The 27,787-nt window shown below is 43.5% G+C and overlaps 1 protein-coding gene across 4 annotated transcripts in view; it reads right to left on the minus strand.

Moving 5' to 3' along the window:
* Positions 1-27,787, minus strand: part of LOC124115528 (nucleolin-like) — a 411,866-nt gene that overhangs the window by 315,484 nt on the left and 68,595 nt on the right. For all 4 annotated transcript variants that reach the window (XM_046476554.2, XM_046476553.2, XM_046476552.2 and 1 more), the window contains exon 3: positions 19,558-19,608. In XM_046476554.2, coding sequence (XP_046332510.1) covers positions 19,558-19,608 — 51 coding nt within the window. The remainder of the gene's footprint in view (positions 1-19,557; positions 19,609-27,787) is intronic.

Genomic DNA, 27,787 nt, shown 5'->3' on the forward strand with positions numbered 1-27,787 from the left:
AGTTGTTGCACAATGGGATACCTTTGTGTATGAGAACTTCCCTTCACCGGGGAACCATGCCTCTGCGTGCTGTGGTGCATTCTCTGTTCCTAGTTGTGGAAGTAAGGTTAAGAGTCTCTGCTGGTTGGTGAGGGACGGACTTGGCATCTACCATGGAACAAAGCTGCGTTGAATGACCAATGTCATCACACAACTGGCAAGCAGTTTTTCTGCGTCCTGTAAACACGTCTCTGTAAATGGCGTCATCAATCTCTCCCCATGGTAGTGTGCGGTTATGTTGCTCAAGATAAGCTGCAGCTTTACCCGAGAAACGTTTGTGGTACTGGTAAAAGAGTTGATTCTGATATTGGTTGTGCATATCAACTATAAGGCGCTGATAATCATCAAGTTCGGCTCGTCTCTGTGGCCAGCGTAAACACATGATGGCTTTATACTTTCCAAAGGCTGTGATGTCAAATGTCAAAGGCATCTGCAGTCTGCAGTCATGAGGACTTTTAAGCTGCATATTCATGGTATCTACCTGAATGGTTCTAGCATTTGAAGTTATTTCATCAGGAATGAGCAGCAAAGCCAGGTTCACATCCTTACCTTCCTGAATGCTCTTCAGGAAAGAGAGAAACAAGAGCTACGTCTGTAGCTGAGGCTCACTGGTGGACACGCATGGAGTAGCTGATCCTGCATTGTTCGATTCCCATATGGCAGTACATAAGCTGAATGGCTGTGACATCGTATGGATAGTAAGCAGATTGTTATGTGGTTGACCAGGCCCAGCAAAATTCGTCTGCAAATGTGAATTGTGTGGCACCGTAGCAGGCCATCTCCTGTCATCCATTTGAGTGCTTAGCGTGGCCACAGTTCGCTGTAACTTGTTCGCGGTATCAACGAGCTGGGCAAGTGTTGTGTCACTGTGTGACTCGTTCGCTGTCGTGTTAGGGGGCACTGTATCTTCACGAACTACCGACATGCTAGCTCTGGCTGACAACGCATCCGTGACCTTTGTCTGTCCATCCTTCCACTACGGCATGGGAGGTTTTCTGTGTAACAGGTTTGGAATTGAGCATGTGTCAATCCCATGGGAGGCTTAATTTCGAACACTTCTTCGATGTACGCACAGATACGTCCTGTAGTCCAACTTTGTGGATACACATCATACTGGCGACTATCAACTGAACTTGGAGGGATCGCTGGACCACATCTTCACCGTGGCATCCCGACATCGGGTGCAGCCATGTTTGTTGTAACCGAAACGTCCGGATCCCCGCACGTACTCGCTGCTTCACTGTGCATAGTATCCTGCCTGGATTTCCAGCTCAACATTCGTGTTTGCTTCTTACGGGTTTTAGGAGCCATACTGACTTTCGCCGCAAAGAAACTATTTTTAGGGGACTATTTTTATTTTCAGACGCTGGAAACATGATTCATGCACGTTCCCACAAGGGATCGAAGAAGGGAGAAATGCAAAGTTTGAGATAGGATAAGTTTAAAAATTTGTTTCTGACTAACCCTTACTTGTCCTCACATTCTTTGACCACCAACCTTGTTTTGTCTAGTGCAACTAGCTTTTCATGTAAACATGCACCTGTTGCAGGTTAAATAAAGTTGTATAGTATATTTGTATAAAGTGTTTGTTGAATTATATTTTCTCGCTCAAGTAATTGTATTTTCTTTTGTTTTATAAAAACAATCTAGATTACCTAAATAACTGAAAGATAAATGAAAGATAAATATTTGATACCAAATGTTGAACAAATGCATTCTTTAAATACAAGTAACTGTTGAGATTAACAGCATAGACAGAATGACGAGTTCACAACTGAAATACAAAAAATGGGTTACCATGCTCATTTGGGTTAAAAGTGTCATTCATATTTTGAACATTGTCCAAAATTCCCTGTTCAATATTTTTGGCAGTAAACGTTTATTGAATGAAATTTTTACTGAAGTATAAAATACATATATACACCACAATAATCTTTAAATTTTACATTCAATGAACTGATTTTAAAAAAATAAGTAAGATTTGTCTTTTCATAATTTAAATGTACATTAAGCTGTTTATCATAAGAAAAATGTATAAATAGTTGAGACCATGCAGACAGTCAATCCAGTGAAAACTATAGGGTCACCAGCCAAATAAATTACCCTTTCCAATGCTGTCAGATAAGCCAAAGGTCATTAAACTGCATTTGGGAATAGATTTGACACATTTACAATCTAGTTAGGTTTCTCCTCAGCCTGATTTAAAGACAAATCAGTTTAAAAGCTGTACTTAATTTAAAATGACAGAAAAGGACAACATTATCTGTATTGTTGTGGCTGTCTGGCTTCCTGACTGTGTCCCTGCAAACAAAAAGTTCTCTGAAGTCTACAGGTCTGAGACAGATGATGCAGCTATGATATTCAGGCCATCCATTATAGCTAAAGACAGGATGATAAGGAGCTCAAGGGAACTTGACTGGTAGGGAGATAATTTGAATGTAAACATACCAGAGTTGGCTAAAAATGTATTGGTTGAAAAGAATTTCCACATCCTCTTTCACATTTTCTGAAATGGTGAGGTAAGATGGGTAGAAGCACATTGCATGTGTCCCACGCCATGATAATGCTGGAATATTTTCTTAACTGTTGATCCCCTAATGAGTATAGGTAATGGGGGTTCTGCCGCAACCCCACTGGAGCCAGATTTATATACCAATACTGATGCTACAGGGGAAATTTTTTATGCCAAAATGATGATGCAATTCAACGATCGTCATGATTTGTATTAAAAGAATTATCAATATTAATTAATAATGGATAAAATTTACTATAGCCCACGAGGATATTGGAAAGGTATAGGAGCAATACAAAAATTAGCCACTGCGGCTAAGGTATCTAAAGATGTGGCCAAGGATTGGTTAAAGAAACAAGTGATGTGGCAAATATACTTACCGGCACCGCGTTATATCCCGAGGAAGAAGTTAGATATTTTTACAACGAATGAAGTTCATCAGGCTGACCTCTTGTTTCTTCCCCATGATAAGGTAAGACGCAAAACGTATAAATACGCTTTAACCGTAGTGGATGTGGCTAGTCGCTACAAAGAGGCTAAGCCATTAACCTCGAAAGATTCAACAGAATTAGCTAATGCACTGAGCCGCATATATAAACGCGGACCACTAAAATGGCCGAAGTTATTTCAAGTAGATCCTGGTCGCGAGTTATTTAGTTATTGGATCAGTAACTAAACTGTTAACGAAGCACGATGTCGAAATCAAGCACGGTGAAAAAGAGGCCCACCATAGTCAAGCTATCGTTGATAGATTTAACCGGACATTTGCGGAACGTTTGTTTGGATATCAGTATGGGATCGAAATGAAATCGTAACGCTTAAGATCAACCGAATGGGTGACATGATTATCAGCTGTTGTATCAGCGCTGAATAATGAAGTAACAAGATTAATCGGGAAGAAACCATCCGATGCGATTAAAATGAAATCTGTGACTTCCGAATCTTCAGCACCGAGGAGAGGCAAAGAACAAAAACTTCCTGATAGAGTAAGCGTAAGATATTTATACCAGCCCGGTGAACTCGAAGGAGGCCTACATTGCGCAACAGATCCGATTTGGTCCCTTAAGATATATAACATTAGTATGTTGGTTACGAAAGAAGGAGAGCCTATTCTTTATTATCTTAAAGATGGACCGGGCACGGCATTTGTACGAGAAGATGTGCTCATAGTTCCCAACGATACAGTATTACCACCATAACCATAAGCATAGGTAGTTACACCATCCTTATCAAACCATCTCTTTGTATCTAAGGGGGATAATGATGTCTTGTTCATTTTTAAACCATATATCCTGTGATTGACACTTCTTAAAGAGTTCATCTCATGTTTGAATGTTCTACCGTTGAATAATGCTTCTTTATACTGTTCGTGTTTGATATGCTTTTTTACCACATACTTCTTAACACCTTTAGCTTTTCTTATCTCTCCATTATCGGACTTCTTTATAGAATACATCTTAGGTCTTAATCCGACATACTCCGCAATAGGGGTCCCAGCACATTCATCCTTCATCTTACCTAATACCTTTTTATTTACTAGGCTGTGCAGTGGATTATCTCTTGGGTAATCGCTCGTGTTGTACATATCTATTTTTTCTGCCATATCTTTATACACATCCTCGGTTTGTATTTCCATCAAACAAGGAATCTGTGTAGGTATATAACACTTCGCACCTATCACCATATTGCTTCTTAAGTTCGTTGTAATAAAAGTCATACATTAAGTGTTTTGACATGTCAAGAATACTCATACCAACGTACACCTGGCTGTTGAATTTTATATTACTTTTCTGCATATGTAGTGCGGCTAAGTCGTTATCAAATGTCTTGCTTCTGTTAAAAGCCAGACTGGCTATAAGTTTTTCAAGTCTTTCTTCCTCATTAGATCTGCCCAATTTAACATCAACACGCTTCCTCAGATTCTCCATAGTTTTACCAAATACTGAGTTATACATGAGCTTATATAGATTCTTTTCAAAATCGCTGGTAGCCATTTTTCTAAAATCTGTGTTCAGCCTTATATAGGGCTCCATCTAAGGGCTTTGATCAAACTTTAGAACTCTGTGTATTTTCTTTAGTTTCATACCTAATGAAAGATATAACTGGAGATTTGTATAGTGAACTATATATTTTGTCTCATCCATCAAATTTGGTACGAGTTTTTCCACATTAGCTAACCTAGTTTTACCCATCAAGGAGTGTTGATATTCCGACATCCAATCTTTATTAACCATTAATCTTTCGGGAGCTAGCGGATAACTGTTATGGTCTTTGTGCAATGAATTTGGATATTCCAAGTCAACTTCTAGTATGTACCCTTTATCGGAATCTGTGGGGATTGATATCACATCGATATCATTCACATCGACTCACTCAAAACCACCCGTGGGTAAAGGTTGACTCATAGCCCATCCATACAAATTGTTGGCTTCGAGATATAATATATTAGCCACATTAAGAAACTGTGCACGGAGAAAATATAGATATAAGGGCACACCGTCCATATATGAAATATAGGTTTAAACACAGCAATTATTGGAGACATTCAAACGCTCATGCACGTGTCATGCGATATGACGTCATTGATGGGGGCCTATGGACGTGCAATGTGTTACTGCACGTGCATCCTGTGCAGCTGTACACAGCATGTGCAACTCAAAATTTGCTGTCACTTTGGAAAGCATGATCAGTGGTCATTCAAAAATTCAAAACTTCTCAGGCGCAGACACAAGCATATCACAAGCAAATCATGCCAAGATTGACAGCTGCACAGCGTCATGAAGCCATTGGAATGATCCGAGCGGGAATGAGGCAACAACAGGTGGTAACACATTTCCAATGCCATCGTAACACGATATCGGCATTGGTGAGGCGTTATCAGAACACAAATGACGTTGCCGACCACCCACGTTCAGGACGTCCCCGAGTAACGACGCCAAGACAGAACAGATGGATTCGAGTTACACATCTCCGACACAGGTTCCAAACGGCAGTAACGAGTCCCAGACAATTCCTGGACTGCGCCGTATCCATCCCAACACTGTCAGGAATCGTTTACGTCAGTACGGGATTCGACCACAACGCCCTGCCATACGTCCCATCCTGACACATCGTCATCGAGTCAACCGTCTAAGATGGTGTCGAAATCATGTTCACCAACCTTGAATATGGTGGAGAAATGTTGTCTTTACAGATGAATCGAGGTTCAACATTTCCCACAGTGACGGGCGCCAACGTGTCCACCGGCGTTTGGGAGAAAATTATGCACGCAACTGTATTGTGGAGAGGAATCGTTTTGGAGGTGGCTCTGTGATGATTTGGGGTGGGATAACAGCACGGCACCGAACCCCTTTGGTGGTTGTTCAGGGCAATCTCACCGGTGTTGGCTACAGAGATCAGATTCTGAGGCCTGTGGTCATTCCTTTGCAGTTTCACCAGATCTCTCCCCAATAGAGCATGTGTGGGATGAAATGGAGCGCCGTCTGCGTCGTCTTCCACATCCTCCAGATGTGACTTGGCACAGGATTTGAGGAGGATATGGCAGGCCATTCCCCAGGCCTTCCATGCCCATTTGGTGGACTCCATGCGTCGCCGATGCACTGCTGTGATTCACGCACAGGGTGGTCATACCCGTTATTTACTTTGTGACTTTGTCGTATGACCCCCTACTCCATTTTGATCTTCTGACGTCATCGTAACAGATGTTGTTCAGGTCCCGTTGACATTTTCTTATGGTCCGATCATTCAGCTGCTACAGCGTCTGCATCATTTTGTTCTTGCTGTGTTGTATTTCAATCCAGAATATATTTTCTCCGTGCACAGTTTCTTTATGTGGCTAGTATATGTGCGTATCAGGTTTCCCGGATCATATCCTTCCACTAATTTATTAATAGCCATAGAATACCTTTTCGCTACCATCGATATACCACCTCTTAATCCTTTCTCAATAAACAAGTGCATATCGTAATCGGTGAGTAGTTTTAGTTCTAAACCGGTCTTCTTCAATAATGCATCCCACGATAGTCCGGGACTGGAATAGTACCATGCCGGGTCCAAACCGTATTGTTTTAAACATGTCTTTCTAAATATCTCGAATATATCGGCGAGTAACAGTACATCGGTTTTTAAGTACAGATCGTGATAATCACCTAAATTCTTACAACCTAATTTATCCCACACCGTCAGAGCGTGTTCATAATCGGCATCGGTTATTTTAGATGCTATTAAGTTACTATAGAATGATTCAAGGGGTGGTAATTTAGTTTCGTTGAATCTAGACCAATCATCCATATATTCGTAAGGATATACACCTTTTCTCAACAACAAATGACGAGTTAACTGATCAGTATATTGATTTGTTATTGCAAAGTCATCGGGATTGTTCACATTAGCTAAATTATCCAGGGAAGATAACAGAAACTGTACAGAGTCTATGAATCTAAGCCCATTACTTTGCTTTATTCTAGCTTTCCCATCCTTGTCAGTATAATGTATAGTTTTAGTCAACGAGAATGATATATATTTTTCATATTATTGGGAATGCACGTTAAGCCGCCATTGGTCTTTGAGATGGCTTGCATAATGAGATGTGAATCATATCCTCTAAGGTTGTGAAACACAACGGGGATGGGTATTGTTTGAGAATTCATTTTTAGTTTCAAGTTACACTCATTATGCGCGGCTCCCCAATAATTACCCGTGGCGTGGCAATGATCTCTTATGGAATCCCCATTCAGGGGTTTATTACAAACATGACAACTGATTGACTTCTTAAAGACCCTCCAATCATCCTTCGTCATACACATGGGTTTCTGACGCGATAAATTTTCCCTGATTATTCTCTCTTTGTTTTGTAGATATTCTAGGAACTTTCCCGCTGCATCGGGACCTCTGTGAATCACGGGCGGGTTTGTTTTCCCATCATACCTTACAACTATATATCCAAACACAGTACGAGGCCTGGTCAAAAAGTTCTTAGTCTGACTAACTTTCAACTGTTGGAAATAGTTAATGCAGTACATTGTTTGAGTAGTTCATTGCAACTATATTGGTCTGTTGAGGCCGTTTGTATATTAGTGACTGCAGGTTGAATGTGATAGGGTTCCAAATGGACACAGAAATGGAAAAGAACGAGGACCGAGCAGTCAACAAGTTTTTGACTTTGAAAAGTATTCCCCAAGAAATTCAGGACTAAGTGCACTAGCTAGTCCAGTGTTAAACGTTGAGCAGCTATGTTTAAGGCTGGGAGAACAAGCCTTGATGATGAACCTAGGTCTGGACACCCTTCAACAAAGATCAATCAAGGAAATAGAAACTTATACTGTCAGATAGACATATTACCATGGCTGAACTTGAGGAAGACACAGGTCTAAGCCATGGATCCATTGAAACAATTATTCATGAACAAGATATCTGCTTGTTGAGTGCAAAAGTTTCTAAATTCTGATCTTAAGGAAGAAAGAACTGACATTGCCAGAGAAAATTTAGAGGTTATTGAGGAGGATTTCATAAAATATAAAAAGAGGTTTGTCCATGGTGATGAAACATGGGTCTACCACTATGATCCTGAGTCAATATATCAATCCATGGCATGGAGACATTCCACTTCTCTGGCACCAAAGAAATTCAAGTCTTCTAGATCAGTGGAAAAAGTTATGGCCACTGAACTCTGGGATGCAAAGGATGTGATCCTTGTTGATTACTTTTACAAACCTGTAGAGGTTATGAATTCTCTGATGAAATCCTCCTTGGGGCACTTATTGTATTTTCCTTGCTCAAGAAAATCTACATGACATAGTTGTAACCATTTTCCTTAATAAAAAATGTTACCACACAAAAAACTTCGTTATTGTATGATATACGACCACCCTTACGGGGCCTCACCCTCCACGGCACGTCACGCCAGGGGAAGCAACTCTCACCCAAATCACTTTCCATATGTCTAATGCTGACGGAATGTGGGGAGGTGGGTGGCCGTGCCCCAAGGAGGATTTCATCAGAGAATTCATAACCTCTACAGGTTTGTAAAATTCTCTTTCAGATTAAATCCTCCTTGGGGCACTTATTGCATCAAGACAGACTCCTAAAGATAATCTAGGAAGTGGCATCCGTCAGCAACAAGCGTAATAAATACATCGTATTTTGATTATTTCAATGAATAAACAAGAGTTCAATGAATGGAACCATCCTTATCGTGAGGCACCACCGTCAAGAGGCAGGGGCTAGATACAGGGCGTGGTCGACCATATACTATGAAAATAGCCATTATTTGTGGCTGATCATATTCAAGAACTCGAAACAACCGCCCCCCCCCCACACACACTTTTTGGAACAAGTGATATAGGGGCGTTGATCACGAGAGACTATAACCGCACTGAGCTAGGCCAGAGGGTCTCCGAGGATCGAAGGCATGCGAGTATTATCGACCAGTAAGGACAGACATTTATCGACCGCAGAAGATAGAATCTGGACCGTTACTGAGCAGTATAACCGTAGGGCAGTCTAAAATCTCGAAGGCTCAATCGGCTAGAGATGTAGAACTTTGCCCAGTTCGGAGAACTGACTGACCAAATCGAGCCTGCTCGCTTGAGTGTTTGTCGAGTTGGTAATGTTTGATGAACGTGCTCGGCTGGCTCCAAATAGCCGCGGAGCAGATCTCCTCAATGGGCAGAGATGCGGCTTACGCTTGTGACGTAGCCACTGCTTTCACTGAATGAGCCTTCAACCTGGTAGGGGGGTCCCTGCCTTGAAGCGTGTACGCAGTAAAAATAGTTGACAATATCCACCTTGAGATAGTTTGTTTGCTCGCAGGTGAGCCAGCCTTCCTACCGCCATAACAGCAAAATAGTTGGTTACCCTTACGGATACCCTTAGTTCTGCTGATATAGGCCTTGAGGGTCCTGCGGACATCAAAGACATGAGCATGTCTTGCAGTGGTCCCTGATGAGGAAGGCTGTGAAAGAGCAGGTAGCTCTATAGGAGCCGTCACGTGGAAGGCGTGTGCGACCTTAGGACGGTAAGAGTCCAGCAGGCGAATACTGACCCTGTCCCGGTGGAAGACAGTTGCATGAATGTCGCCTACCTGTCTGCCGGACGTTACCGCCACAAGGAACGCCGTCTTCCAGCTCAACAGCTGAAGAGAGGGAGACGACAGATACCGAAATGAAGGACCGGAAAGCCAATCAAGAACGATTGATAAGTTCCAAGGGGGACTGATCCGCCGGACAGGCGGTCGGATCCTGTCCACACCTGCTAAAAAGCGCTGCACTAATGGGTGCGCACCCAGAAGTGCCCCGTCGACAGGGACGTGAAAAGCTGCGATAGCTGTAGAGTACCCCCGGACTGTCGATGCGGCCAGGCCATCATCTAGTCGCGACTGGAGGAACTCAAGCACGGCTACGAGATCTGCAGAAAAGGGATCTGCAATCCCTCTATCGACACACCAGTGCGCATAGCAGGCCCATCTATCCTCATACTGAACGTTTGTTGAATCCCTCCGCGAAGCCAGTATTGTGTCTGCAACTCGTGCAGGAATACCGCTCTTCTGGAGGCGATTCCTGACAGTGGCCAAGCCACCCACTGAATCCTGGGATTTGGGTGGAGGGCCCCGTTCTGGGATAGGAGGTCCGGTCGTAAAGGTAATAGAACAGGAGGCTGAGCCAGAAACCTGAGTATACTGGAAACCAACTCTGTGCCGACCAAAGAGGTGCCAGGAGCACAAGTAGTCGCGCAAGGCTGAGTGGCTAGCTGAGACAGGACCTTGGAAATCAGAGATACTGGGGGGAATGCCCACAGAATTCTGTCCGTTCAATCTAGCTGGAAGGCGTCTGGTGCTACCGACCTCGGGTCGGGGACTTGGGAGCAGAACGTTGGTTTCTGGTGATTCACCCCAGACGCAAACAGATCCACCTGGAACGACCTGTATAACTGGGAGATAATCCCGAATATCCCCGGGTCGAGCCTCCACTCGTGAGGAGCGAGGATCCGGCGAGACAGAACGTCTGCACGGACGTTGTCCACCCCCGGGAGATAAACAGGTATCACACTGATATCGTGAGAGTCGCACCATAGGAGGAACTGCCACGTCTCTTGGAGAAGCGACCGTTCCCCCCTGCTTCCGGATGTACATCATCGCCGTTTGGTTGTCCATCTCTAGACGAACCACTTGGCCACGAAGCAGATCCAGGAAGCGTTGGAACACCAACCTGACCGCTCTCAGTTCTAGCATATTGATATGCAGTTTGATCTCCTTCTAGGACCATAGTCCTGAGGCAGTGTGATCATTCAGAACGCCTCCCCAGCCGGAGAGTGACGCATCTGTTTGAACTGTGAGAGACAGAACGGGAGTGTTGAGGAGGAGCCCCCGGGACAGATTCCCGACCTCGGTCCACCACTGAAGGTGTGTAATGAGCCACTGCGGAGTCTCAAGAACAGTCTCGAGATCTTCCGAGTTCACCCAAAGTCGACGGAGCGCTTGTTGAATGGGTCTCATTCTCAAGCCCGCCGGCCAAACCACATCCACTGTCGCCGCCATGTTGCCCAGTAACTGGAGCCATGTACGAGCAGTGTGTCTTGTGGACAGAAGGAACTGGGAAGTAACACTTCTGACCTTGACTATGCGATCTTGTGATAGAGATACAAGTCCGCTCACTGTGTTGAAGTTCGCCCCTAGGAAGACAAGATTCTGAGTAGGGCTCAGATCTGACTTCTTGAGATTGACTATCCACCCTAGAGTGATCAGAATGTCTATTCTTGTGTAGCTATCTGACTCAGGGATTGCGATAGAGCTCTTAGTAACCAGTCGTCGAGGTATGGTTGGCAGAACCGACCTTACGACCTGGCCATTTGGGCAGGAATCAACATCAGCTTGGTGAACACCCTCGGAGCCGTGGCGATCCCGAATGGTAGAACCTTGAATTGATAACACCTCCCGTCGAAAGAAAACCTCAGATATTTCTTGAACTCGGCATGTATGGGTACGTGGAGATAGGCGTCTTTTAGGTCTATTGACGTTAGCCATTCTCCTGTCTCGACAGCTGAGATCACTGAGTGAAGGACGGTACCTCTATAAGTTTGTTCAGCCTTCTCAGATTGAGAATAGGCCTGAACCCTCCGTCTTTTTTGATGACTAGGAAATATGTCGCAAGGGAACCGATTCGATCGCAGCTTTCATAAGCAGTGCGTCGACCTCGGCACGGAGGAATTCCGCCTTCTCTCGGGTAGCAGACACCGGAGTGTGTTTTATCCCGGAGAAGGGGGGGCGGATGATGTTTCCACCGAGGCAAATGGCCATCCCTTAGAGTGGACAGGGTCCAGGGATTGGATGTAACTGTCTCCCATTCCTTCAGGAATAGAGCCAGTCGGCCGCCTACGGGGACATCCGGCTTGAGGCAGTGGACCCTGGCTGTTGGCAGTTCTATAACTTGCGACTGTGGGTCCACCCGGGGCTCTTCGGGCGCTAATGGGAACCCGATTGATTCCCGGCCTCGTGAAAAGGCTGCTGGCCTCGACAAGCTGCCTTGCCCCGGCCCCTGCTTCGCTTGCTCCTCCCGGCGCCCTTACCTGAAGGAAGCGGCTGCTTCCAAGTAGGCGTGGACTTCTGACCCGGTGCGTCAGTGTAGGAGGAGTCAAGCGGAGAGGTCCGCTTACACGGTTTAACGCTTGGTACCTCCAACAAGGCCTTGATGGAGGCATACAATTGAGCGGCCTCTCGGACCACCTGCTGAGCCCCAGGGAAGAGGGTAGCACCCATCTTATACGGCAAAGCAAGCGGATCTTGGCGTGTGGAAGTCGAGTATTTAGATACCGACATCCATAGCCTGTGTATGCCCATAAAATCGCACATCATCTGCAAGACACAGCTACGGATAGCGTCACTCGCGTTATGACTATGAACCTCTGTCAGTTGAATGGCCAACTCCGAGGAGTCAGCCAGCCCCTCTCCCACTAGCTCCCTCTGTACTGCAGACAGATAGGCGGAGTGTACGGATATGCGAAGCTGTTGGCATGCATTACGGTATTGCTCCTTGAAGCATACATATGCAGCCTTCAGCTCCATGCCGCACATAGGAAAGGGGGGCAACCGCCGGCCCTGCTTGGCCTTAGCCAAGGTGGGGGTCGAAGACCCCCCCAGGGTGACAGAAGTCCAGACGCACTCGTCTACCACCTCAAAATCACCATCCTCTGCTAACGGGTACCGCTTTTTTAGTTCGGGCAGGTTGAACTTCCTGCGGGTACCCGACAGCAGAGAATCAATGACCTCGTGTGCCAAGGAGGACAAGATGCGGAGCCGCACCTGGGGCGCCTTGCTAGGAGCAAAGGCGTCCCCTGGAAGGCGGAACTCAGTCAGATCCGACGCGGGCATGGGCGCAGCCACCCTAGGCAGTACCTAGACAATCTTGTCCCGTACGTGCCTCAACGAGGATGCGAAGGAAAATGTTCCCGAAGCCTCCGAGTCATCCCCTCCCTCCTCCATCCACTCCTCATCTCTCGATTAGGAGCCGCCCGTAATCGACTCATCCTCGAGAGGGTAAGCGGACGAGGTAGGAATAGGACGCCCAAAGGCCTGGTTCCCTGGGTTGCCCCAGCCCTGACACCGAGTCCTGGTCCCGAGGTGCCGGGGGTTCAAGGGAACCCACCTGGCTCTGGGCCACAGATCCACTAGCGGAAGCCTCGGCCTCGGAGAAGGCGTCTGACTCCGCTAGGGAGAAAGTTGCGGAGGAAGTAAACGGGCCAGCGCCCGCCACCCCTCCGCTTGGGAGCGACCTCAACCCGGAGCCGGAGCCGGAGCCGGAGCCCGGTCTCGGATCGTCCCCGAGGTCAAGTGGCCTGCCTCGGCCGACGCTGGGCATTCCACAAGACCTCGAAGCCGCGTCCGGCGCCGACAACGGGGAAGGCCCAGCCTGCAGCTCCTCTCGGAGTTGACCGAAACTTGACCTCCTCTATCATCGATGCCATCTGCAACTTAAACAAAGCAGAGATGTCTGCCAAACAGGGTGCAGGGGTGGGAACCTCGGGGACCCTAGAGCCCTCTCCCCCCGCCCTCGGAGAGGGGGCGGAGGAGACTGTTGCGGAAGGCGTATGCTTCGCCCTTACTTTTAACCTTTTAAGAGGGGGAGGGATGGCCTTTTTAGAGTGTATGTCCACCCCCGCCTCAAGTAGGCTCTTATAATGAATGTGGTCGGCGTGCCACCGCTTCATTGTTTTCGGGGTAAAGGCCCTGCAGATTGGGCATGATTAATTCTCATGCCCCTTTTCAACCAGACACTTCAGGCAGCATTCATGCTGGTCCTGGGGTGGGATGTTTAGCCCACATCCAGTACAAAGTTTGAAGGTCTGTAAAAAAGGTCAGAAAGATACATGCATTTAAAATTGTGAAAACAGAAGCAAAGGCGTAATGTAGAATGCGATTTGTAAAGCGATACCAATAGCCAATGTCCGTAGTATAATTTTTTTTAAAACACCAAAGGGCTATGTTACGCGCTGAGGTGTAAAAAAACCGTAAAAAAAGGTAAGTGTAGTTAAAATCTAGCACACCACCTTGGATTTATGTAAAGGAAAACATGCAGTTCAATTCTGTATGATATAACAAAACCCCAAGCCATTTTGATGGCCTTGGTGTTACATGTGTCAGACAGTGGAACCACACAATGGAAGCCATTACTGTCATTTGAATTCCAATGCACCGTACACGTGGCGTTTCTTCTATGAGAATTACAACACTATAACTTTACAATGCGAGGTATTACGCCTTTGCAAGGAAATAAATGTACCATACATACAGTTTGGTCAGTCATGGTGTCTAAGTGTACGATTTCGTAGGTGAAACTTTTTTCTCTTGAAATATCAAACTTCCTGTCAGGTGTCTGACATAAAGGAAAGTGATTTGGGTGAGAATTGCATCCCCATGGCGTGACGTGCCGTGGAGGGTGAGACCCCATAAGGGTGGTCATATATCATACAAAAACGAAGTTTTTTGTGTGGTAACATTTTTTATTAAGGAAAATGGTTACAACTATGTCATGTAGATTTTCTTGAGCAAGGAAAATGCAATAAATGCCCCAAGGAGGATTTAATCTGAAAGAGAATTAGAAAGTCAAAAGACGCATACCGATGCCTACTATGCTGATTTGCTTCATCGCCTGAGAGATTCAATGAAAGAAAAGCGGTGAGGAACGCTGACTGCTGGAGTTGTACTACTTCATGACAATGCCTCTTCTCACACCTCTCGACTTGCAAAGGCTGCTGTGCAACAATGTGTGTTTGGAAGAGCTTCAGGGTGGCTTCAGAAAACTTCTTCCAGACTGGAATTGAAAAGCTTCACTATCGATATGAAGCGAATATGCTGAGAGAAGAGTGGTGATTTCGGCATAAAAGCTGACCAGAAGGGATCTGCTCAAGTCCGACCAATGGATGATGACCTGGTGTTTACTTGTGATAGTGTTTCCATTGACACAGATGTTGCAGTGGTCAGAGAGGGGAGCATCAGCAGCGCCTCGCCAAATATTTTTCTGCCAACTTAACATTGAAATAATAATGAGCAATGGTTTTAGGACTTGTGTCTTAGTTATCACCCTTGTTTCAAACTCCTGACCTGGACATACGAGCATTTAGTAAAATCTAAATACTTTTTACATTTTAATACTTATCCTGCATTAATCCTTAATGCATTCACTGCTTACCTTATGACGACAAAGATGGCGCCCATCGAAGGTCTTGGGTGAAAGAAAGATGTTTCCATTTTCAACTCCTGCTTTTCGCATTGGCCATCGCCACCGTCATGTGATCTTGATGACAAGTCACCTTCCTAATATTACTGCCTGTCGCCCAAGCTTAAAAGGTAGAGTTAGAGTGCTGTGAGGGTGGATGAGTGGGTTGGACCACCCTGGGAGGGGTAGTGGATTGTTTTCTGCAAGTTTTTTTTAGGTAAACAAACCACCTCCTTGTCGGCCATCAAGGCATGATCAAAGTCAAAGCAATGCTTTTGTAACTTTGATCCTTAGTATTATCCTGGGAAGTTATACAAGAGGCGAAAAAAAAAAAGCGTATGCTTTGAGCCCTTTCCAGGGGACACTGAATGCGTCGAACGCCCAAGCCAACGGATCCGGGAGTGGGAGACATCCGGTGGTTCTGGTACGTTGCAAACAGGTCAGTGTTTGGTTGCCCAATCACCAGTTGGAACGCCCCTGAGTGAAGTTTCCACACCCATTCATAGGAACCACTGTGTCTGGCCGGAATAGGTCGTCGGTCAGGATGTTCTGACACAGGGGGATGTGCTGGAGTATGAATTTAAGTCCCAGACAATCCACTAGAAGAAAGAAACTGAATGTCTGTTACAGAAGGGAGAGATTGCGATGTCTCTTGATTGCGCAGGCACCACACCACAGTACTGTTCTTAGTGAATATTGTGAGTGGGGTGGACAGTAGCTGCTCTTGCCAATGTGAGATGGCCAGAATGAGCACTTTCAAATTCTAGATTGTTAAAGTGCCAAATCTGTTGTGTGCACTACCACAACCATGAGGCTGTCTGGCCCTGTAATGGAGCACCCTTGCAAGGAAACATTTACAAACAGGTGTAAATTCAGGGCTAGCCCGAGTAAGAAGACATTCGACTATCGTCCACCAGTTGAAATGTGTCCTCAGTTGAGATTGATAGCTGCATACTGATACTGACCTTCCTTGAGGGATAAGCGTCTTGGCTTATAATTGCCCGACCTGCCTGGCTGCCGGGAAAGGTGCCCCAATGCTTTGAGCGTGGTCTCGTCTCGAGCATAATTAGATACTGTAGCCTGCGTGTCCACGATTTGTTCATTGAACACGACGCTAGTTGACCAAGATTGACATAGGAGCCTGCACTGGACCTCTGAATCCCAGTTGAACAGCGATAAATACCCCAATTTGGCGCTGTTGGAAGTCAACCACAGTTTGGAAGTGATGTAAATGGTTAGGATTATCTTCCGTAAGATCTTGATCCATAGCACGGGTTGAAGAAGCCAGTGCTGACAAAGGTTTTAGTACACGCTGTTTTAATAAACGCAAATCTGGTATCTTGGACTTTAAGCATAGTTGGTCTTGACGAGCCCGTCATCCTTTGTAAATCCTCATCCAGACAATGAGTCTGATCTGCCACCAAAAAAGCATGCATAGGAAAGTCATCTTTCCTGAACTTTGACGGTTTGAATGATGGCGCAAGTGTGACTTGAGAAACCCTCGTACAGTGCCCTAACCATATCTGTCAACATCAGATTCACCGGAATCGTGTTGGGATGTGACCATATGGTATCCTCCTTATCAACCCCGTTTTCAGGGGTAGGCGTTACTCACATGAGACAGTCTGCTACCCACTCAGGCATTTGTGCTAAGCTAATATGCGGATTCCACTCAACAGAGGAATCTCCATCCTCGCCATTTGATTAGTCCGAAGAATCAGAATGATGGTGACACGCTCTCCTAGTAGGAGATTGACTTCTACTACTGTGTGTAGCCCCTCCTCTATCAGAAGGCTTTGAAGAAACGCCTGGTGATAAGGACTCATGCGATGATACCGATGTATAATTGCGCTAACCAAGGGCGTATGCGCTGAACAGAACGCACATCAGGTGTTTGGTAAACATTAGACGCCGGTGTGGACACTGACGTATGTGTAAGAGTTGTAGCTGACGCTGGCTTTGGGTACAATTGTGACAGAACTGCCGCCAAATGGATTGCATAAAATTCTGCATCCAGTTGCTGTTCTGGTACGCTGCTGCGTACAACTGTTGTGCTGCCGGATAAGTAGGTGGAACAGCTCTAAGCTGATCATGCGTCGCTGACATAATGGGGTACGCTGGCAGCCCTGAGGCTTATGTAATCGAAGGCGCACCTGGGGGTAGGAAGGCTCTGCTCTCAGCGCAAGCCCATCGGTGTCAACTGGATCGTGGTTTGTGTCAGTGCTACCCAAACAAAAGCACGCACTGGCGTCGCAGTGGCTGTTGCAATGGAAGCCTCAGATGCCTGAAAATTAGAAGCAGGTGACATGTCTGTAGATAGCAAAACTGGATGGAAGGAGAGGTGAACAAAAATTACATCTCAAGTTTGGAGAGCAAATTTGCATGCAAGCCAAACAGCATGGATGAGACAATTTGTACACCATGCAAGCATATGTTACGCAAATAGGGAGTTGTTGATTGATACGAACTGCCAAAGAATTTTACAAATATTTTATTTAGAGTTGAAAGTGTATACAATGAAATGTTGCACTCAAAACTCTATGTAACACCAAAACTACCAGTATTTAAATACACATGAACATGTTATAAATACGCAGCTACGAAATGCAACCAATTTGACTACCCTTGCAGGTAAACAATTGTTACACAAAGTCTTTTTACACCAAAATCACCCATCGCAGACATAATCTAGAGTAATAGCCAATGCTAAAGGTCTAAAAATATCCAATTTGAAGGGCTCAGCTGAGAGACGTCCTTGCTGTTACGAGACAGACAGTGATGTATGCAAAAAGCTGGATTTGAACATTTTCTTCACCCAAGACCATCGCTGAGCGATGTCTTTGTTGTCATAAGGTAAGCAGTGAATGTAATGATGGAATAATGCAGGATAAGTAAAAAATTTACTTATTATCAACTTGGTCAATTGTGGGTCTCATAGCTGTTCATAATCCCTTATACTTCGCAGCCAGAGGATATATAGGTCATTAAAATTTATATTCTTTGCAGAACTACAAATGCATAACTTTGGAAATTGTTTGACAAAATGTGTTTTATTGTTTGTTGTTTAACACTGCCCTCAGCAATATTCCAGCTATTTTACGGCGGTCTGTAAATAATAGAGTCTGGATCAGACAATCCAGTGATTGACAAAATGAACATCGATCCAAGCAATTGGCATACACAGTGTTTGCGGTAGGTTTTTGTACAGTGTGTGCAGAAATGAAATAATAAATTTTCAATTCAAATATTTCGCGTGTGAAGTTTTTATTTCAATAAAATCAGTACTAGTACAGCTAATAATTATGACCAAGCTTTAACTTACGGTCCAGTTTTGATATAATGAACGTTCTATCATCAATAAAATAAATATGAATGTTGTTAGCACATGTCCATGTGTGGAAGTTTTCTTCCGTCACTCTGTTTATGATCGTTCGTATTACCGACTATTACTTGTAAGCTTGGCTCTGATTGGATGAAACGAACGACTTACGGGGAATTCCATTGATAGTAACGAATGACGTCCTGTGTCTGAGATTAGTTATTCTGTTGCCCAAAGACCATATATGGAAATATAAAGGACGCGATTCAAAGCGCCATCTGGTCAATTCTATTTTTAGCAATGGGAATTTCCAGGTTTGAATTATTTTCGTCTGAACATCGTAAGCAGGCTATCAGCTTTGAATAGTTTTTTATTTTATGGTATTAATACAAAATTCAGTATATCACAATCTGTGCGTGCAAAACACGCATGCAATTTTTTTTTTGCGTGTTTATAAGATTTTAATGCGTGAAAAACGCAGGTTCCTGCATTAACGCGAACACAGATACAATGACATGCATCAACCGAGCAGCGAGCATGACCACCTGATCCCGTTAGTCGCCTCTTACGACAAGCATATTCGCCTTTTACGGCAAGCATGGGTTGCTGAAGACCTATTCTACTCCGGATCTTCATGGGTCAATAAAAAATGTGTAATCAAATGTGTACTGAAAGTACAACTTTCATCTGGATGAGCAAAAAACAAATAATGCTGATAAAATTCAAGCTAGTATCTGTTACTCTGCATAGAAGTTGATGATGAATGAATGAATTTTCCCAGTAACAATAATGCTTCAATCATCCATGGAAATCCAGCACAATAATTCTTTTGGTGTCAGAGATGTCAGGTTAAGGATTGAAGAACAGATAAAAGTACCTACATTCAAGCTCAATTTAACCTTTGGTTGTGGTGAGCAAAAGACTCATTATCTGAAATGTTACTTCACATTACAACATACAACAGAACAGAAATTACTTACTATTTCTTGCTTCCTGAATAGGGCTCCTTTCAACTCCATAAGTTTTGGCGTCTGTAATAAAGAACAGTTTAAAGGTTCAAAACCAAACAGTACAACATGTAATATTCAGAGCAGGTATTGTCACGAGCGAAACAAACATGTCTGGCTCGCAGCCATGTTACTTTCTTGACTTCCTGTATTTGCGGGCTTACAACATGAGACATAGTTGATGGCGTAATGGCAGGAACCACTATGATACTGATACGCCTTCCTTTTTTCCATAGACATGGAAAAATATCAATAATTACTTCATAAAGTAAATCTTTCTCGCTAAAGATCATATCTATGCTATTGTAATAAAATATTATTCATCTGCTAGACTTATATTACTTTTCTACACAGTTAAAGAGAAACAATAACACATGGTGTTAACTTTAAACTTGTACTTTTCACAAAAACCTATGGGAGCATACAAATATCATCATTATAATTGAAACCACTTACAGAATCATGCATAAGCTATATCTATCAACGGCCTTTGTCATTCAAAGTCCATGTTAATGTCCAAGTCTGTCAAACTGGCACTCACTGAGAAAAAGAACTTAACTTGCTCACATTCCTTTACGCTGAATACATTTTAAGTTCATAGTCTTTGTACTCGTTTGGCACCAACTTCACTTTGTCGACAAGTCTAACACCTATGACTCACTCACTGTTGTCACCCTCATTTTATCTAGTTTCCTCCCCTAGATCATCTGGAGAAGACAGCGAGATATGTCAGGTATGTCAAATTTCTTCATGTCAGAAATAATCCATCTCACCAACTGATTAGATTTCTAAAAAATAACAGAATTGCTCTCTTTCCGTTCAACAACTTTCTATGGATCAGGGTTGAATGGTGTTGTCAAATTGTGAAGGTGTCCCTGCTTTAGTAAAACTAAGTCACCAACTGCTAAATCACATGCTTCAGCTCTCTGAACATTGTCAGCATATTTCTTCCCTTTCATTTTCATTTTTTCATCTTTTCTTTGGACTTCGTCATCAGACTTTCACATACTTGACTTCAGGTCTCACGTGACATGGATCGGTACGGTAACAGTAATTTGCAAAACTTCTTTTCTCCAGTCTTTCTTCCCTAGTTTGACTTCTTTAATGTATTTCAACAGAGATCTGTTCATTCTCTGGACATCGTAATATGTTCAGGTAGTGTGTCAAGGGAGTTGATCACACATTGTGCCTGGGAAAGGCTTTATCCAGATTTGTAGCCACATCCTATAAAATCCATATACTGTGACTGTGGGTACCAATCACGCGGCAGGTTTGCGTAGGCATCATACAAAGCAGGGTTCCAAGGCAATTCTTGTCATTGATGACGATAATCATAAGAATGAGAACGATCACGTAGGAGAGAGTCAAGATGACTGGAAGAAAAGGAATGAGCCAAGTGGGAGGAGTGTCCAATAGAATCGTTATAAAGTTCATCTTCGGAACCAATACATGAGCCATGGGTGAACATCGATCCTTAAGAGTTCTGTCGTTCCTTTGAGATGCGTTGATCCATAGAGGAGCAGCAATCATTGGAGTGAGTGAGTGAGTTGGGTTTAACGCCGCTTTTAACAGTATTCCAGTTATATCGCAGTGTGTCAGCTTAATGTGGGAGGAAAGCCCGAAGTGATGCAGGTCTTAGACGTTTACCACTTCGGTGAAACCCATGAGCACTGGTATGGTGCTGACAAACCTAGAAACATAATCGGGGCGAACCGGGATTCAAACCCACAATCATAGGTTTCTGGCGTGCCCAAGGGACGCAACTCTGCACAGCGAATTGCGGCGCCTCAGACGAATGGTTCACCCGTGCCCCCATGCAATCATCAGAAGTGTGAAGATAATACTTGTAGGTGCGTTGATCCTGTGAGCTTCATCGAACTTTTGAAGTGTACTGCTTCACAGAGAAGTGGTTTTCTTGAGATGTTCCCCAAACCTTGGAGGTTCGCCGAACCTTAGAAGTATGTCAATCTGGGGAGGATTAATGATCCTTGGAGGTGTGGCAAGACTGAGAAGATCTTTAATCCCATAGTTGGCGAGCCCAACATTGCCAATCCCGATCTTGAGTTTGTCAATACTTAGAAGATCGTTGATTCGTGTTCTGCGATTAAATTGTGGAGGAAAGCTTATCCGTCGAAAGTCAAGTCATCGCAAGCTGATCCTTATCAAAGGATCATTGATCCACAGGAGAGAACTCCCGAGAACGAGACTCACGTGAGTCTTGATCGAGAGGTTCCAATAAGTGTGAGGGGCGATCCTGTGATGACAGATCCTCAGATAAAAAGTCTTTACAAAGTCGAACAGGGGATCTGAAAAGTCTGGGAGTAGACAGGAAGCGATGAGCTGATGAGGTAGACAAAACAATAGTAGGAGCGACTGTAGAGGGGTCAATCAAAGCTGCAGTCTAAGGGACGCCCTCAGTTGGAAAAAGCTTGACATTATCAGCGGCAGTAGAAAAGAGAAAATACGGTCTACGGTAGGCTTCATAGAAGCAAGAGGGAGTGTGGCTGACTGTGAAGAAAATACAGGAGCAGTTGGATCAAATACTGTTTTCAAACCTGTCTACAAGTCAGGCACGCAGGTTGACGTGTGGCCTTTTCATCCATGTTGAAATAAACAATCAAGGAAAGAAAAAGTCTTGAAGTCTTCAAAGAGAGAAAATTGGGGAAAAAGAAAAAAGCCAGATGGATTCTCGTGAGAGAGCACATCACCACACTGTGGAGATTAAAAAGAGAATGAGTTGACTGGGGAAATCACATGTTCAGCGTGAGTAGGTCAACCTGCATGAAAAGCAAGCATGACCTAGATAATTGGGAGGTGACCATGGAGATGAAAGTTGTGTTCGGGAGGATTGGGTTTTTTTAGAAGCTAGAAACCTTTGTACAGGCACGTTTCCACTTAGGACTGAAAGAAGAATGAGAAATCCATACTGTGAAATAGGATAAGTTTAAAAATCTGCAATTTCTGGCCATCTGAAGTAATAGTCAACGACAACAAGCAATGATTCTCCAGTTGGAAATGGTCCAAACAAGTCATATGAAACATTTTGCCATGGCTTTCCGGGAAACTCTGTAGCTCTGATCGGTTCTGGTATTGGTATATGTTCATGGTATATACCGATGGCATACATGACACACACGTTTCTCAATGTCCTCGTTGTTGCATGCAACACACTGCATCGTGTTAACAGGCAACTTTTGACGTATGCACCTTGTCTGAAGTGAGTTGTACAAAATAGGATATGCTCTATTTTTACGTTATAAGTTGTTTGAACAAAGCCAATCAAAACGCGTATGAAAATCACCTGATATTTTCACGTCAATCTGTAAACAACAACACCTGGATATTTACGCAATCATGACAAAATATACATTTGCATTGTACATGTATATAATACTGCAAATATTTTGTAATTTTGACTTTGTCAACATATGAAATGGGTCGATGGCAAATGTTACAGCATGAACGTGTATTTCTCCTTTGGGAATGCCGGACAGATGAACAGAAGGGCCAGTCCTGGTAGCATATGTGTATTCCCCTTATTATTCTCTCAATTGTACATATGGTTATACGGTGGGGATCTTAACTGTGTCCAAGTTATAAACTCTTTTTAGCCCTGCCCCTTTGTCCCCAGGGTGGGGTAGGGTTCAGCTCCTCCATTTCTCCAATTTTAAAGGACCAACATTGGAGAATGCTTCCAACCAAATATGGTTGATATCTATCTCTTAGTTCCAGAGAAGAAGTGCAAAGCAATATAGCCAAATTACCCCTATTTGGCCCTGCCCCTCAGCCCCTGGGGGAGTCAGCCCCACCATTTGTACAATTTTGAATCCCCACCACCTAGGGATGCTTTCAAATTTCATTAATTTCCTATTAGTGGTTCAGAAGAAGAAGTTGTCTGAATAAATTGTTGACTTACGGACAACAGACGCCATGGTATGCCATTAGCTCACCTTGGTCCTTCAGACCCTGTGATCTAAAAATGGCAACTCTGATTCCTGTCGATAACTTCTGCTTTTTGATATCCCAAGTGTCACCACTCAATATAGGAGCTATGAAAGTAGGTATGTAGAATAACCGTGTAACAAATTATATATCTTGACATTTCTCTAGGTTATACTGTTCATAGTGTTATTTGAAACGGAAGGCTATGTGACACTGTAGTCTAGACCAAGATGCGATTAGGTTCATAATACGTTTCAAAAACTTAAAATGCATCATACACATAAATACACATCACAGATTTGGACTGCGCGGGAAAGTATCTATAATGTGATACCATTCACAACTATTTTAGGCAAAGCATCAAACAACATCTAAAATATGATTATTTATCAAATAACACCCATATACATGGTACAGCTACATGAGAAGATCGGGGGTAGAATAGGTCTTCAGCAATCCATGCTTGCAGTAAAAGGCAACTATGCTTGTCATAAGAGGCGACTAACTTGGTTGATGCATGTCATCGTATTCCAATTGCATAGATCGATGCTCATGATGTCAATTGTCAATCCAAATGAAATCAACCGAAATTCTCAAGTGTGAAACCAAACCTTACTAGTGGGCCTTTTCATCTGAAAAAAAGAAAACTTCAATTTTTACATGTAAACATTTTCTAAAATTCTGAGAGATTCAGTCATCAATTTGTTGCATACATTAGCTCAGTTTACTGCGAATATACATGGGTCGATAATCATTGCAAGAATTGAGGAATAAATAATTAGATACTTATTTAAAAAGTCAATAGAAATCAATCTAAATCAAAACTATGTGTCTGAAAATTAACTTGGCAACCAGGATTCCGGCAGTAATGTAGAGAATCATAAGATTTTGGTCAGAGATCTCGCGAGATCTCAATTGTATGCAACTCGACACTGTGTGAATGCCGAGTTGTATACAACTTCAATTCATACAAATAACTGCATTCAACAAGTTGTACAAACTAGTATTGTGTGAATTTCCCGTTCGACAGTCCTGAGCCACAAGGACTCACATCAACAATCACTATAGCTTAGCATGAGCACACACTGGACTTTCCTTCAGCTTGTTGGAGGAATCTTATTGTTCTTTGCACCATTTCTAATTTGTCCTAGATCTTGTCAAACTTCTCAGTGGTTCTGAAACTGGAAAAATCTTTATCGTGGTGACCGCCGAAATTGACCAATCCAAGAAAGTTTCAAACTTCTGACACATTGCTTGGTACTTTTCTTGTCAATTAAGGCTTGTACTTTTGATTATTCTGGTTCTTTTGAGGAGACATGTTTCATGAACATCAAGCTGTCAAGACCCAACCCATACTTCTTTTCATTGAGTGAGTGAGTACAGAATTTCTACACCGCATTTAGCAATATTCCAGCAATATTGCAGCGGGGTACACCAGAAATCAGCATCACACATTGTGCCCATGTGGGGAATCAAACCCGAGTCTTCAGAGTGATGAGTGAACATTTCAACCACTAGCCAACCTGTGATCCTGTGACAACTGTAGAAATAGACAATCTTCAACGCCATCATGGGGAAATGTTCCCAGATCTGAACAAGAAAAATTTGTTGAAGCCTACACTTGTAAAGTGCAGTTACCAAAGATTTTGGAAACCCACTGTAGGCAGAGATATGACAACTTCCAAATTATGAAGTGCCAGGATGCATCTTCTTCCTCTCCAAGATCTCTAGCTGGAGAGATCATTCTGTTGCCACTAACCTGTCCCTCCTGGATGTTGAATTTCTCAAGTTTCATCCAGCAGCTGATCAAATCTACCAAGGCAAACAAAAGTTTAGTCTTGCTCATCAATTCTTCAGATCTGCTTCCCACTTTTCTAAGGATGAAGGCTACTACCACCGTGTTGTCCATGGCCACCAGAATAAAAGATAGCATCAAGATATGCTTCAATGCCATGAGGATGTAGTTGATTGCTCTTATCTCAAGGCAACCCACATGAAGATCTTTCTTGTGAGACTGCCAAATCCCCTGGATTGTTATGCTGTCCATGCTGGCTTTTCATCATGAGCTGATGGCATTCGTGAACAGGATATTCTCTCGGCAATAACTGACTTCTTTCATGAAACTTGACAGGAAATGAACTCGTCTTGCAGGGAGGTCAGGTTCCCATGATCAGTGATCATATGATAAGTCTCAGTAGCATTTAACTATGCTGAGTCAACTACAAAAGACAAAAAATTAAAACTGACCCCCATCTGTTTCAAAACGAATATATTTCTTAGACAATTTACTTTACTTATAAGCCGTATAACCTCTGCCAATGCACACAGAAGACCTAACTCAAAATTAACATATTGTTTTAATTAGTTTCAATAAAATCAGTAAAGAGACTAATGTGTCAAAAGATTTTCTGGTCCATAAGATCACTTGATTGTCTGATTTGTCTACAGGCAGCCTTCACATGGCAGGAGTACTGCTTACTTTTTAATGTTTGGTTTGGTTTGGTTTGTTGTTTTGGCTGCACTCAGCAGAATTCCAGCTATATGACAGCGGTCTGTAAATAATCGAGTCTGGACCAGATGCCAGTGATTAATATCATGAGCATCGATCCACGCAATTGGGATCAATGACATGCATCAACCAAGTCAGCAAGCCTGACCACCCATTCCTGTTAGTCGCCTTTTACGACAAGCATAGTCACCTTTTACGACAAGCATAGTCACCTTTTACGGCAAGCATGGGTTGCTGAAAACCTATTCTACCCCAGAATCTTCACAGGTGGACTTTTTAATGCAAACTGTGTGAATGGTGAGTGCTACCAGTTGTGCAGGACATGCTTACCCTTTTCACAAAGGCCTGGTGTCATAACTGATTTTAAGTTGTCCATTCATACAGTTTTCGCAGCAATTTTGAGCTTAACGCCATATGGAATCGGTTATAGCAGAAAATCAAGACTGGTGATTATCTTGCATCGATGTTTATATTTAAGTATCAATCTTCCGGAGGACAAAGGATTCCCTTGTGAAGCTGCAATCTGTTGCCAATGTATATTATATCCAGTACTAGCTTCACTTCTGACTTGGTCAGATGAACTAGAAAGCCAAGAAGCAACAATAGTTGGATCAGGAATGTCATATTCCAATTGAGCTGATTCCTGTCCTCATCAGCCGACAAGAAATCATCAATGTACCCGTGGAGGTGAACTAGATGGATGTGTGCAAAACTGGTAATCGGGGCTTTGACCCATGTAAACAGTCAAGGAGTGATCAATATGCCAAAGTACTTTCAATATCCTGGATGAATTGATATGTGACGATAAACAGCCTCGAAGATGATCATCTAGTCTCCAATTCTGAGTACGGTGCACAGCTTGGACAGCCAAACTAGAAATTCCTTGTTGAGAAACTTCAGATCTATGAATGTCTGTAGTATTCTTCTTGGGACTAAAAAGCCTGGGGAATAGAAGCCTCTGCTCGGGTCTGTGTTCTTCAGTCCCCCAAAGGCTAACTCTTGTCTAACACAGTCGTGCCTCGTTTATACGGACACTTGCGTCATTTCACAATTCGTCCGTATAAACAAATTTCCGTATAACTGAAACCAGCTTCTTACTGGAAGAGTTACTTCCCTTCAATTATGCAACTCATGACAGATGACAGATGAGTGAGCCACCCACGAGAATATGCAAAGTCAGAAATGTCCATTTTGCCACCAAAATCGCGAGCTTTCTCTATCAGCATTTCATCATTAACGGCCACATTACGACTTCTCATGTCACACAACCAAAGATATAATGCATCTTCCAGCTTCTGGTGTTTTGCTACACGGGATCGTCATAAGTCATTTGAATTTTTCCGGGAGATTTAGCCACTTCTGTTTGTCTTTTAAAATGTCACCAATTGTCGATATTCCTATGGTATGTCCAAATTCAGTGCCATAATGCTTACTGATGGTTTCCAAACTTGCTGACGGGTGTTTTTCCTTAAACAGACAAATTTCCCTTTTTCTGCGTGCTGTAACTGCGTGTCGCTTACGTTTCGCTGGTTGACAGGCCATACTCACAGTTTGAAGTCACAACTTTGACCTCTGACCTCCACAGACGCCATATTTATCGAATGGGATTACATGTACAATAAACAAGCTCGTCTCAAACGTAACTCAGTGTCACTTGGTTAATTGACTTTTCACGAATCAAAGGATTACCACCAACGGAAGGATTACCACCAGCAGAAGTGTATTGTCCGGGTAAGTGAGACAATTTTGTGT

Source organism: Haliotis rufescens, unplaced genomic scaffold, assembly GCF_023055435.1.
Source record: "Haliotis rufescens isolate VD_foot unplaced genomic scaffold, xgHalRufe1.0.p SCAF_65, whole genome shotgun sequence".
Classification (NCBI taxonomy): Eukaryota; Metazoa; Mollusca; class Gastropoda; order Lepetellida; family Haliotidae; genus Haliotis; species Haliotis rufescens.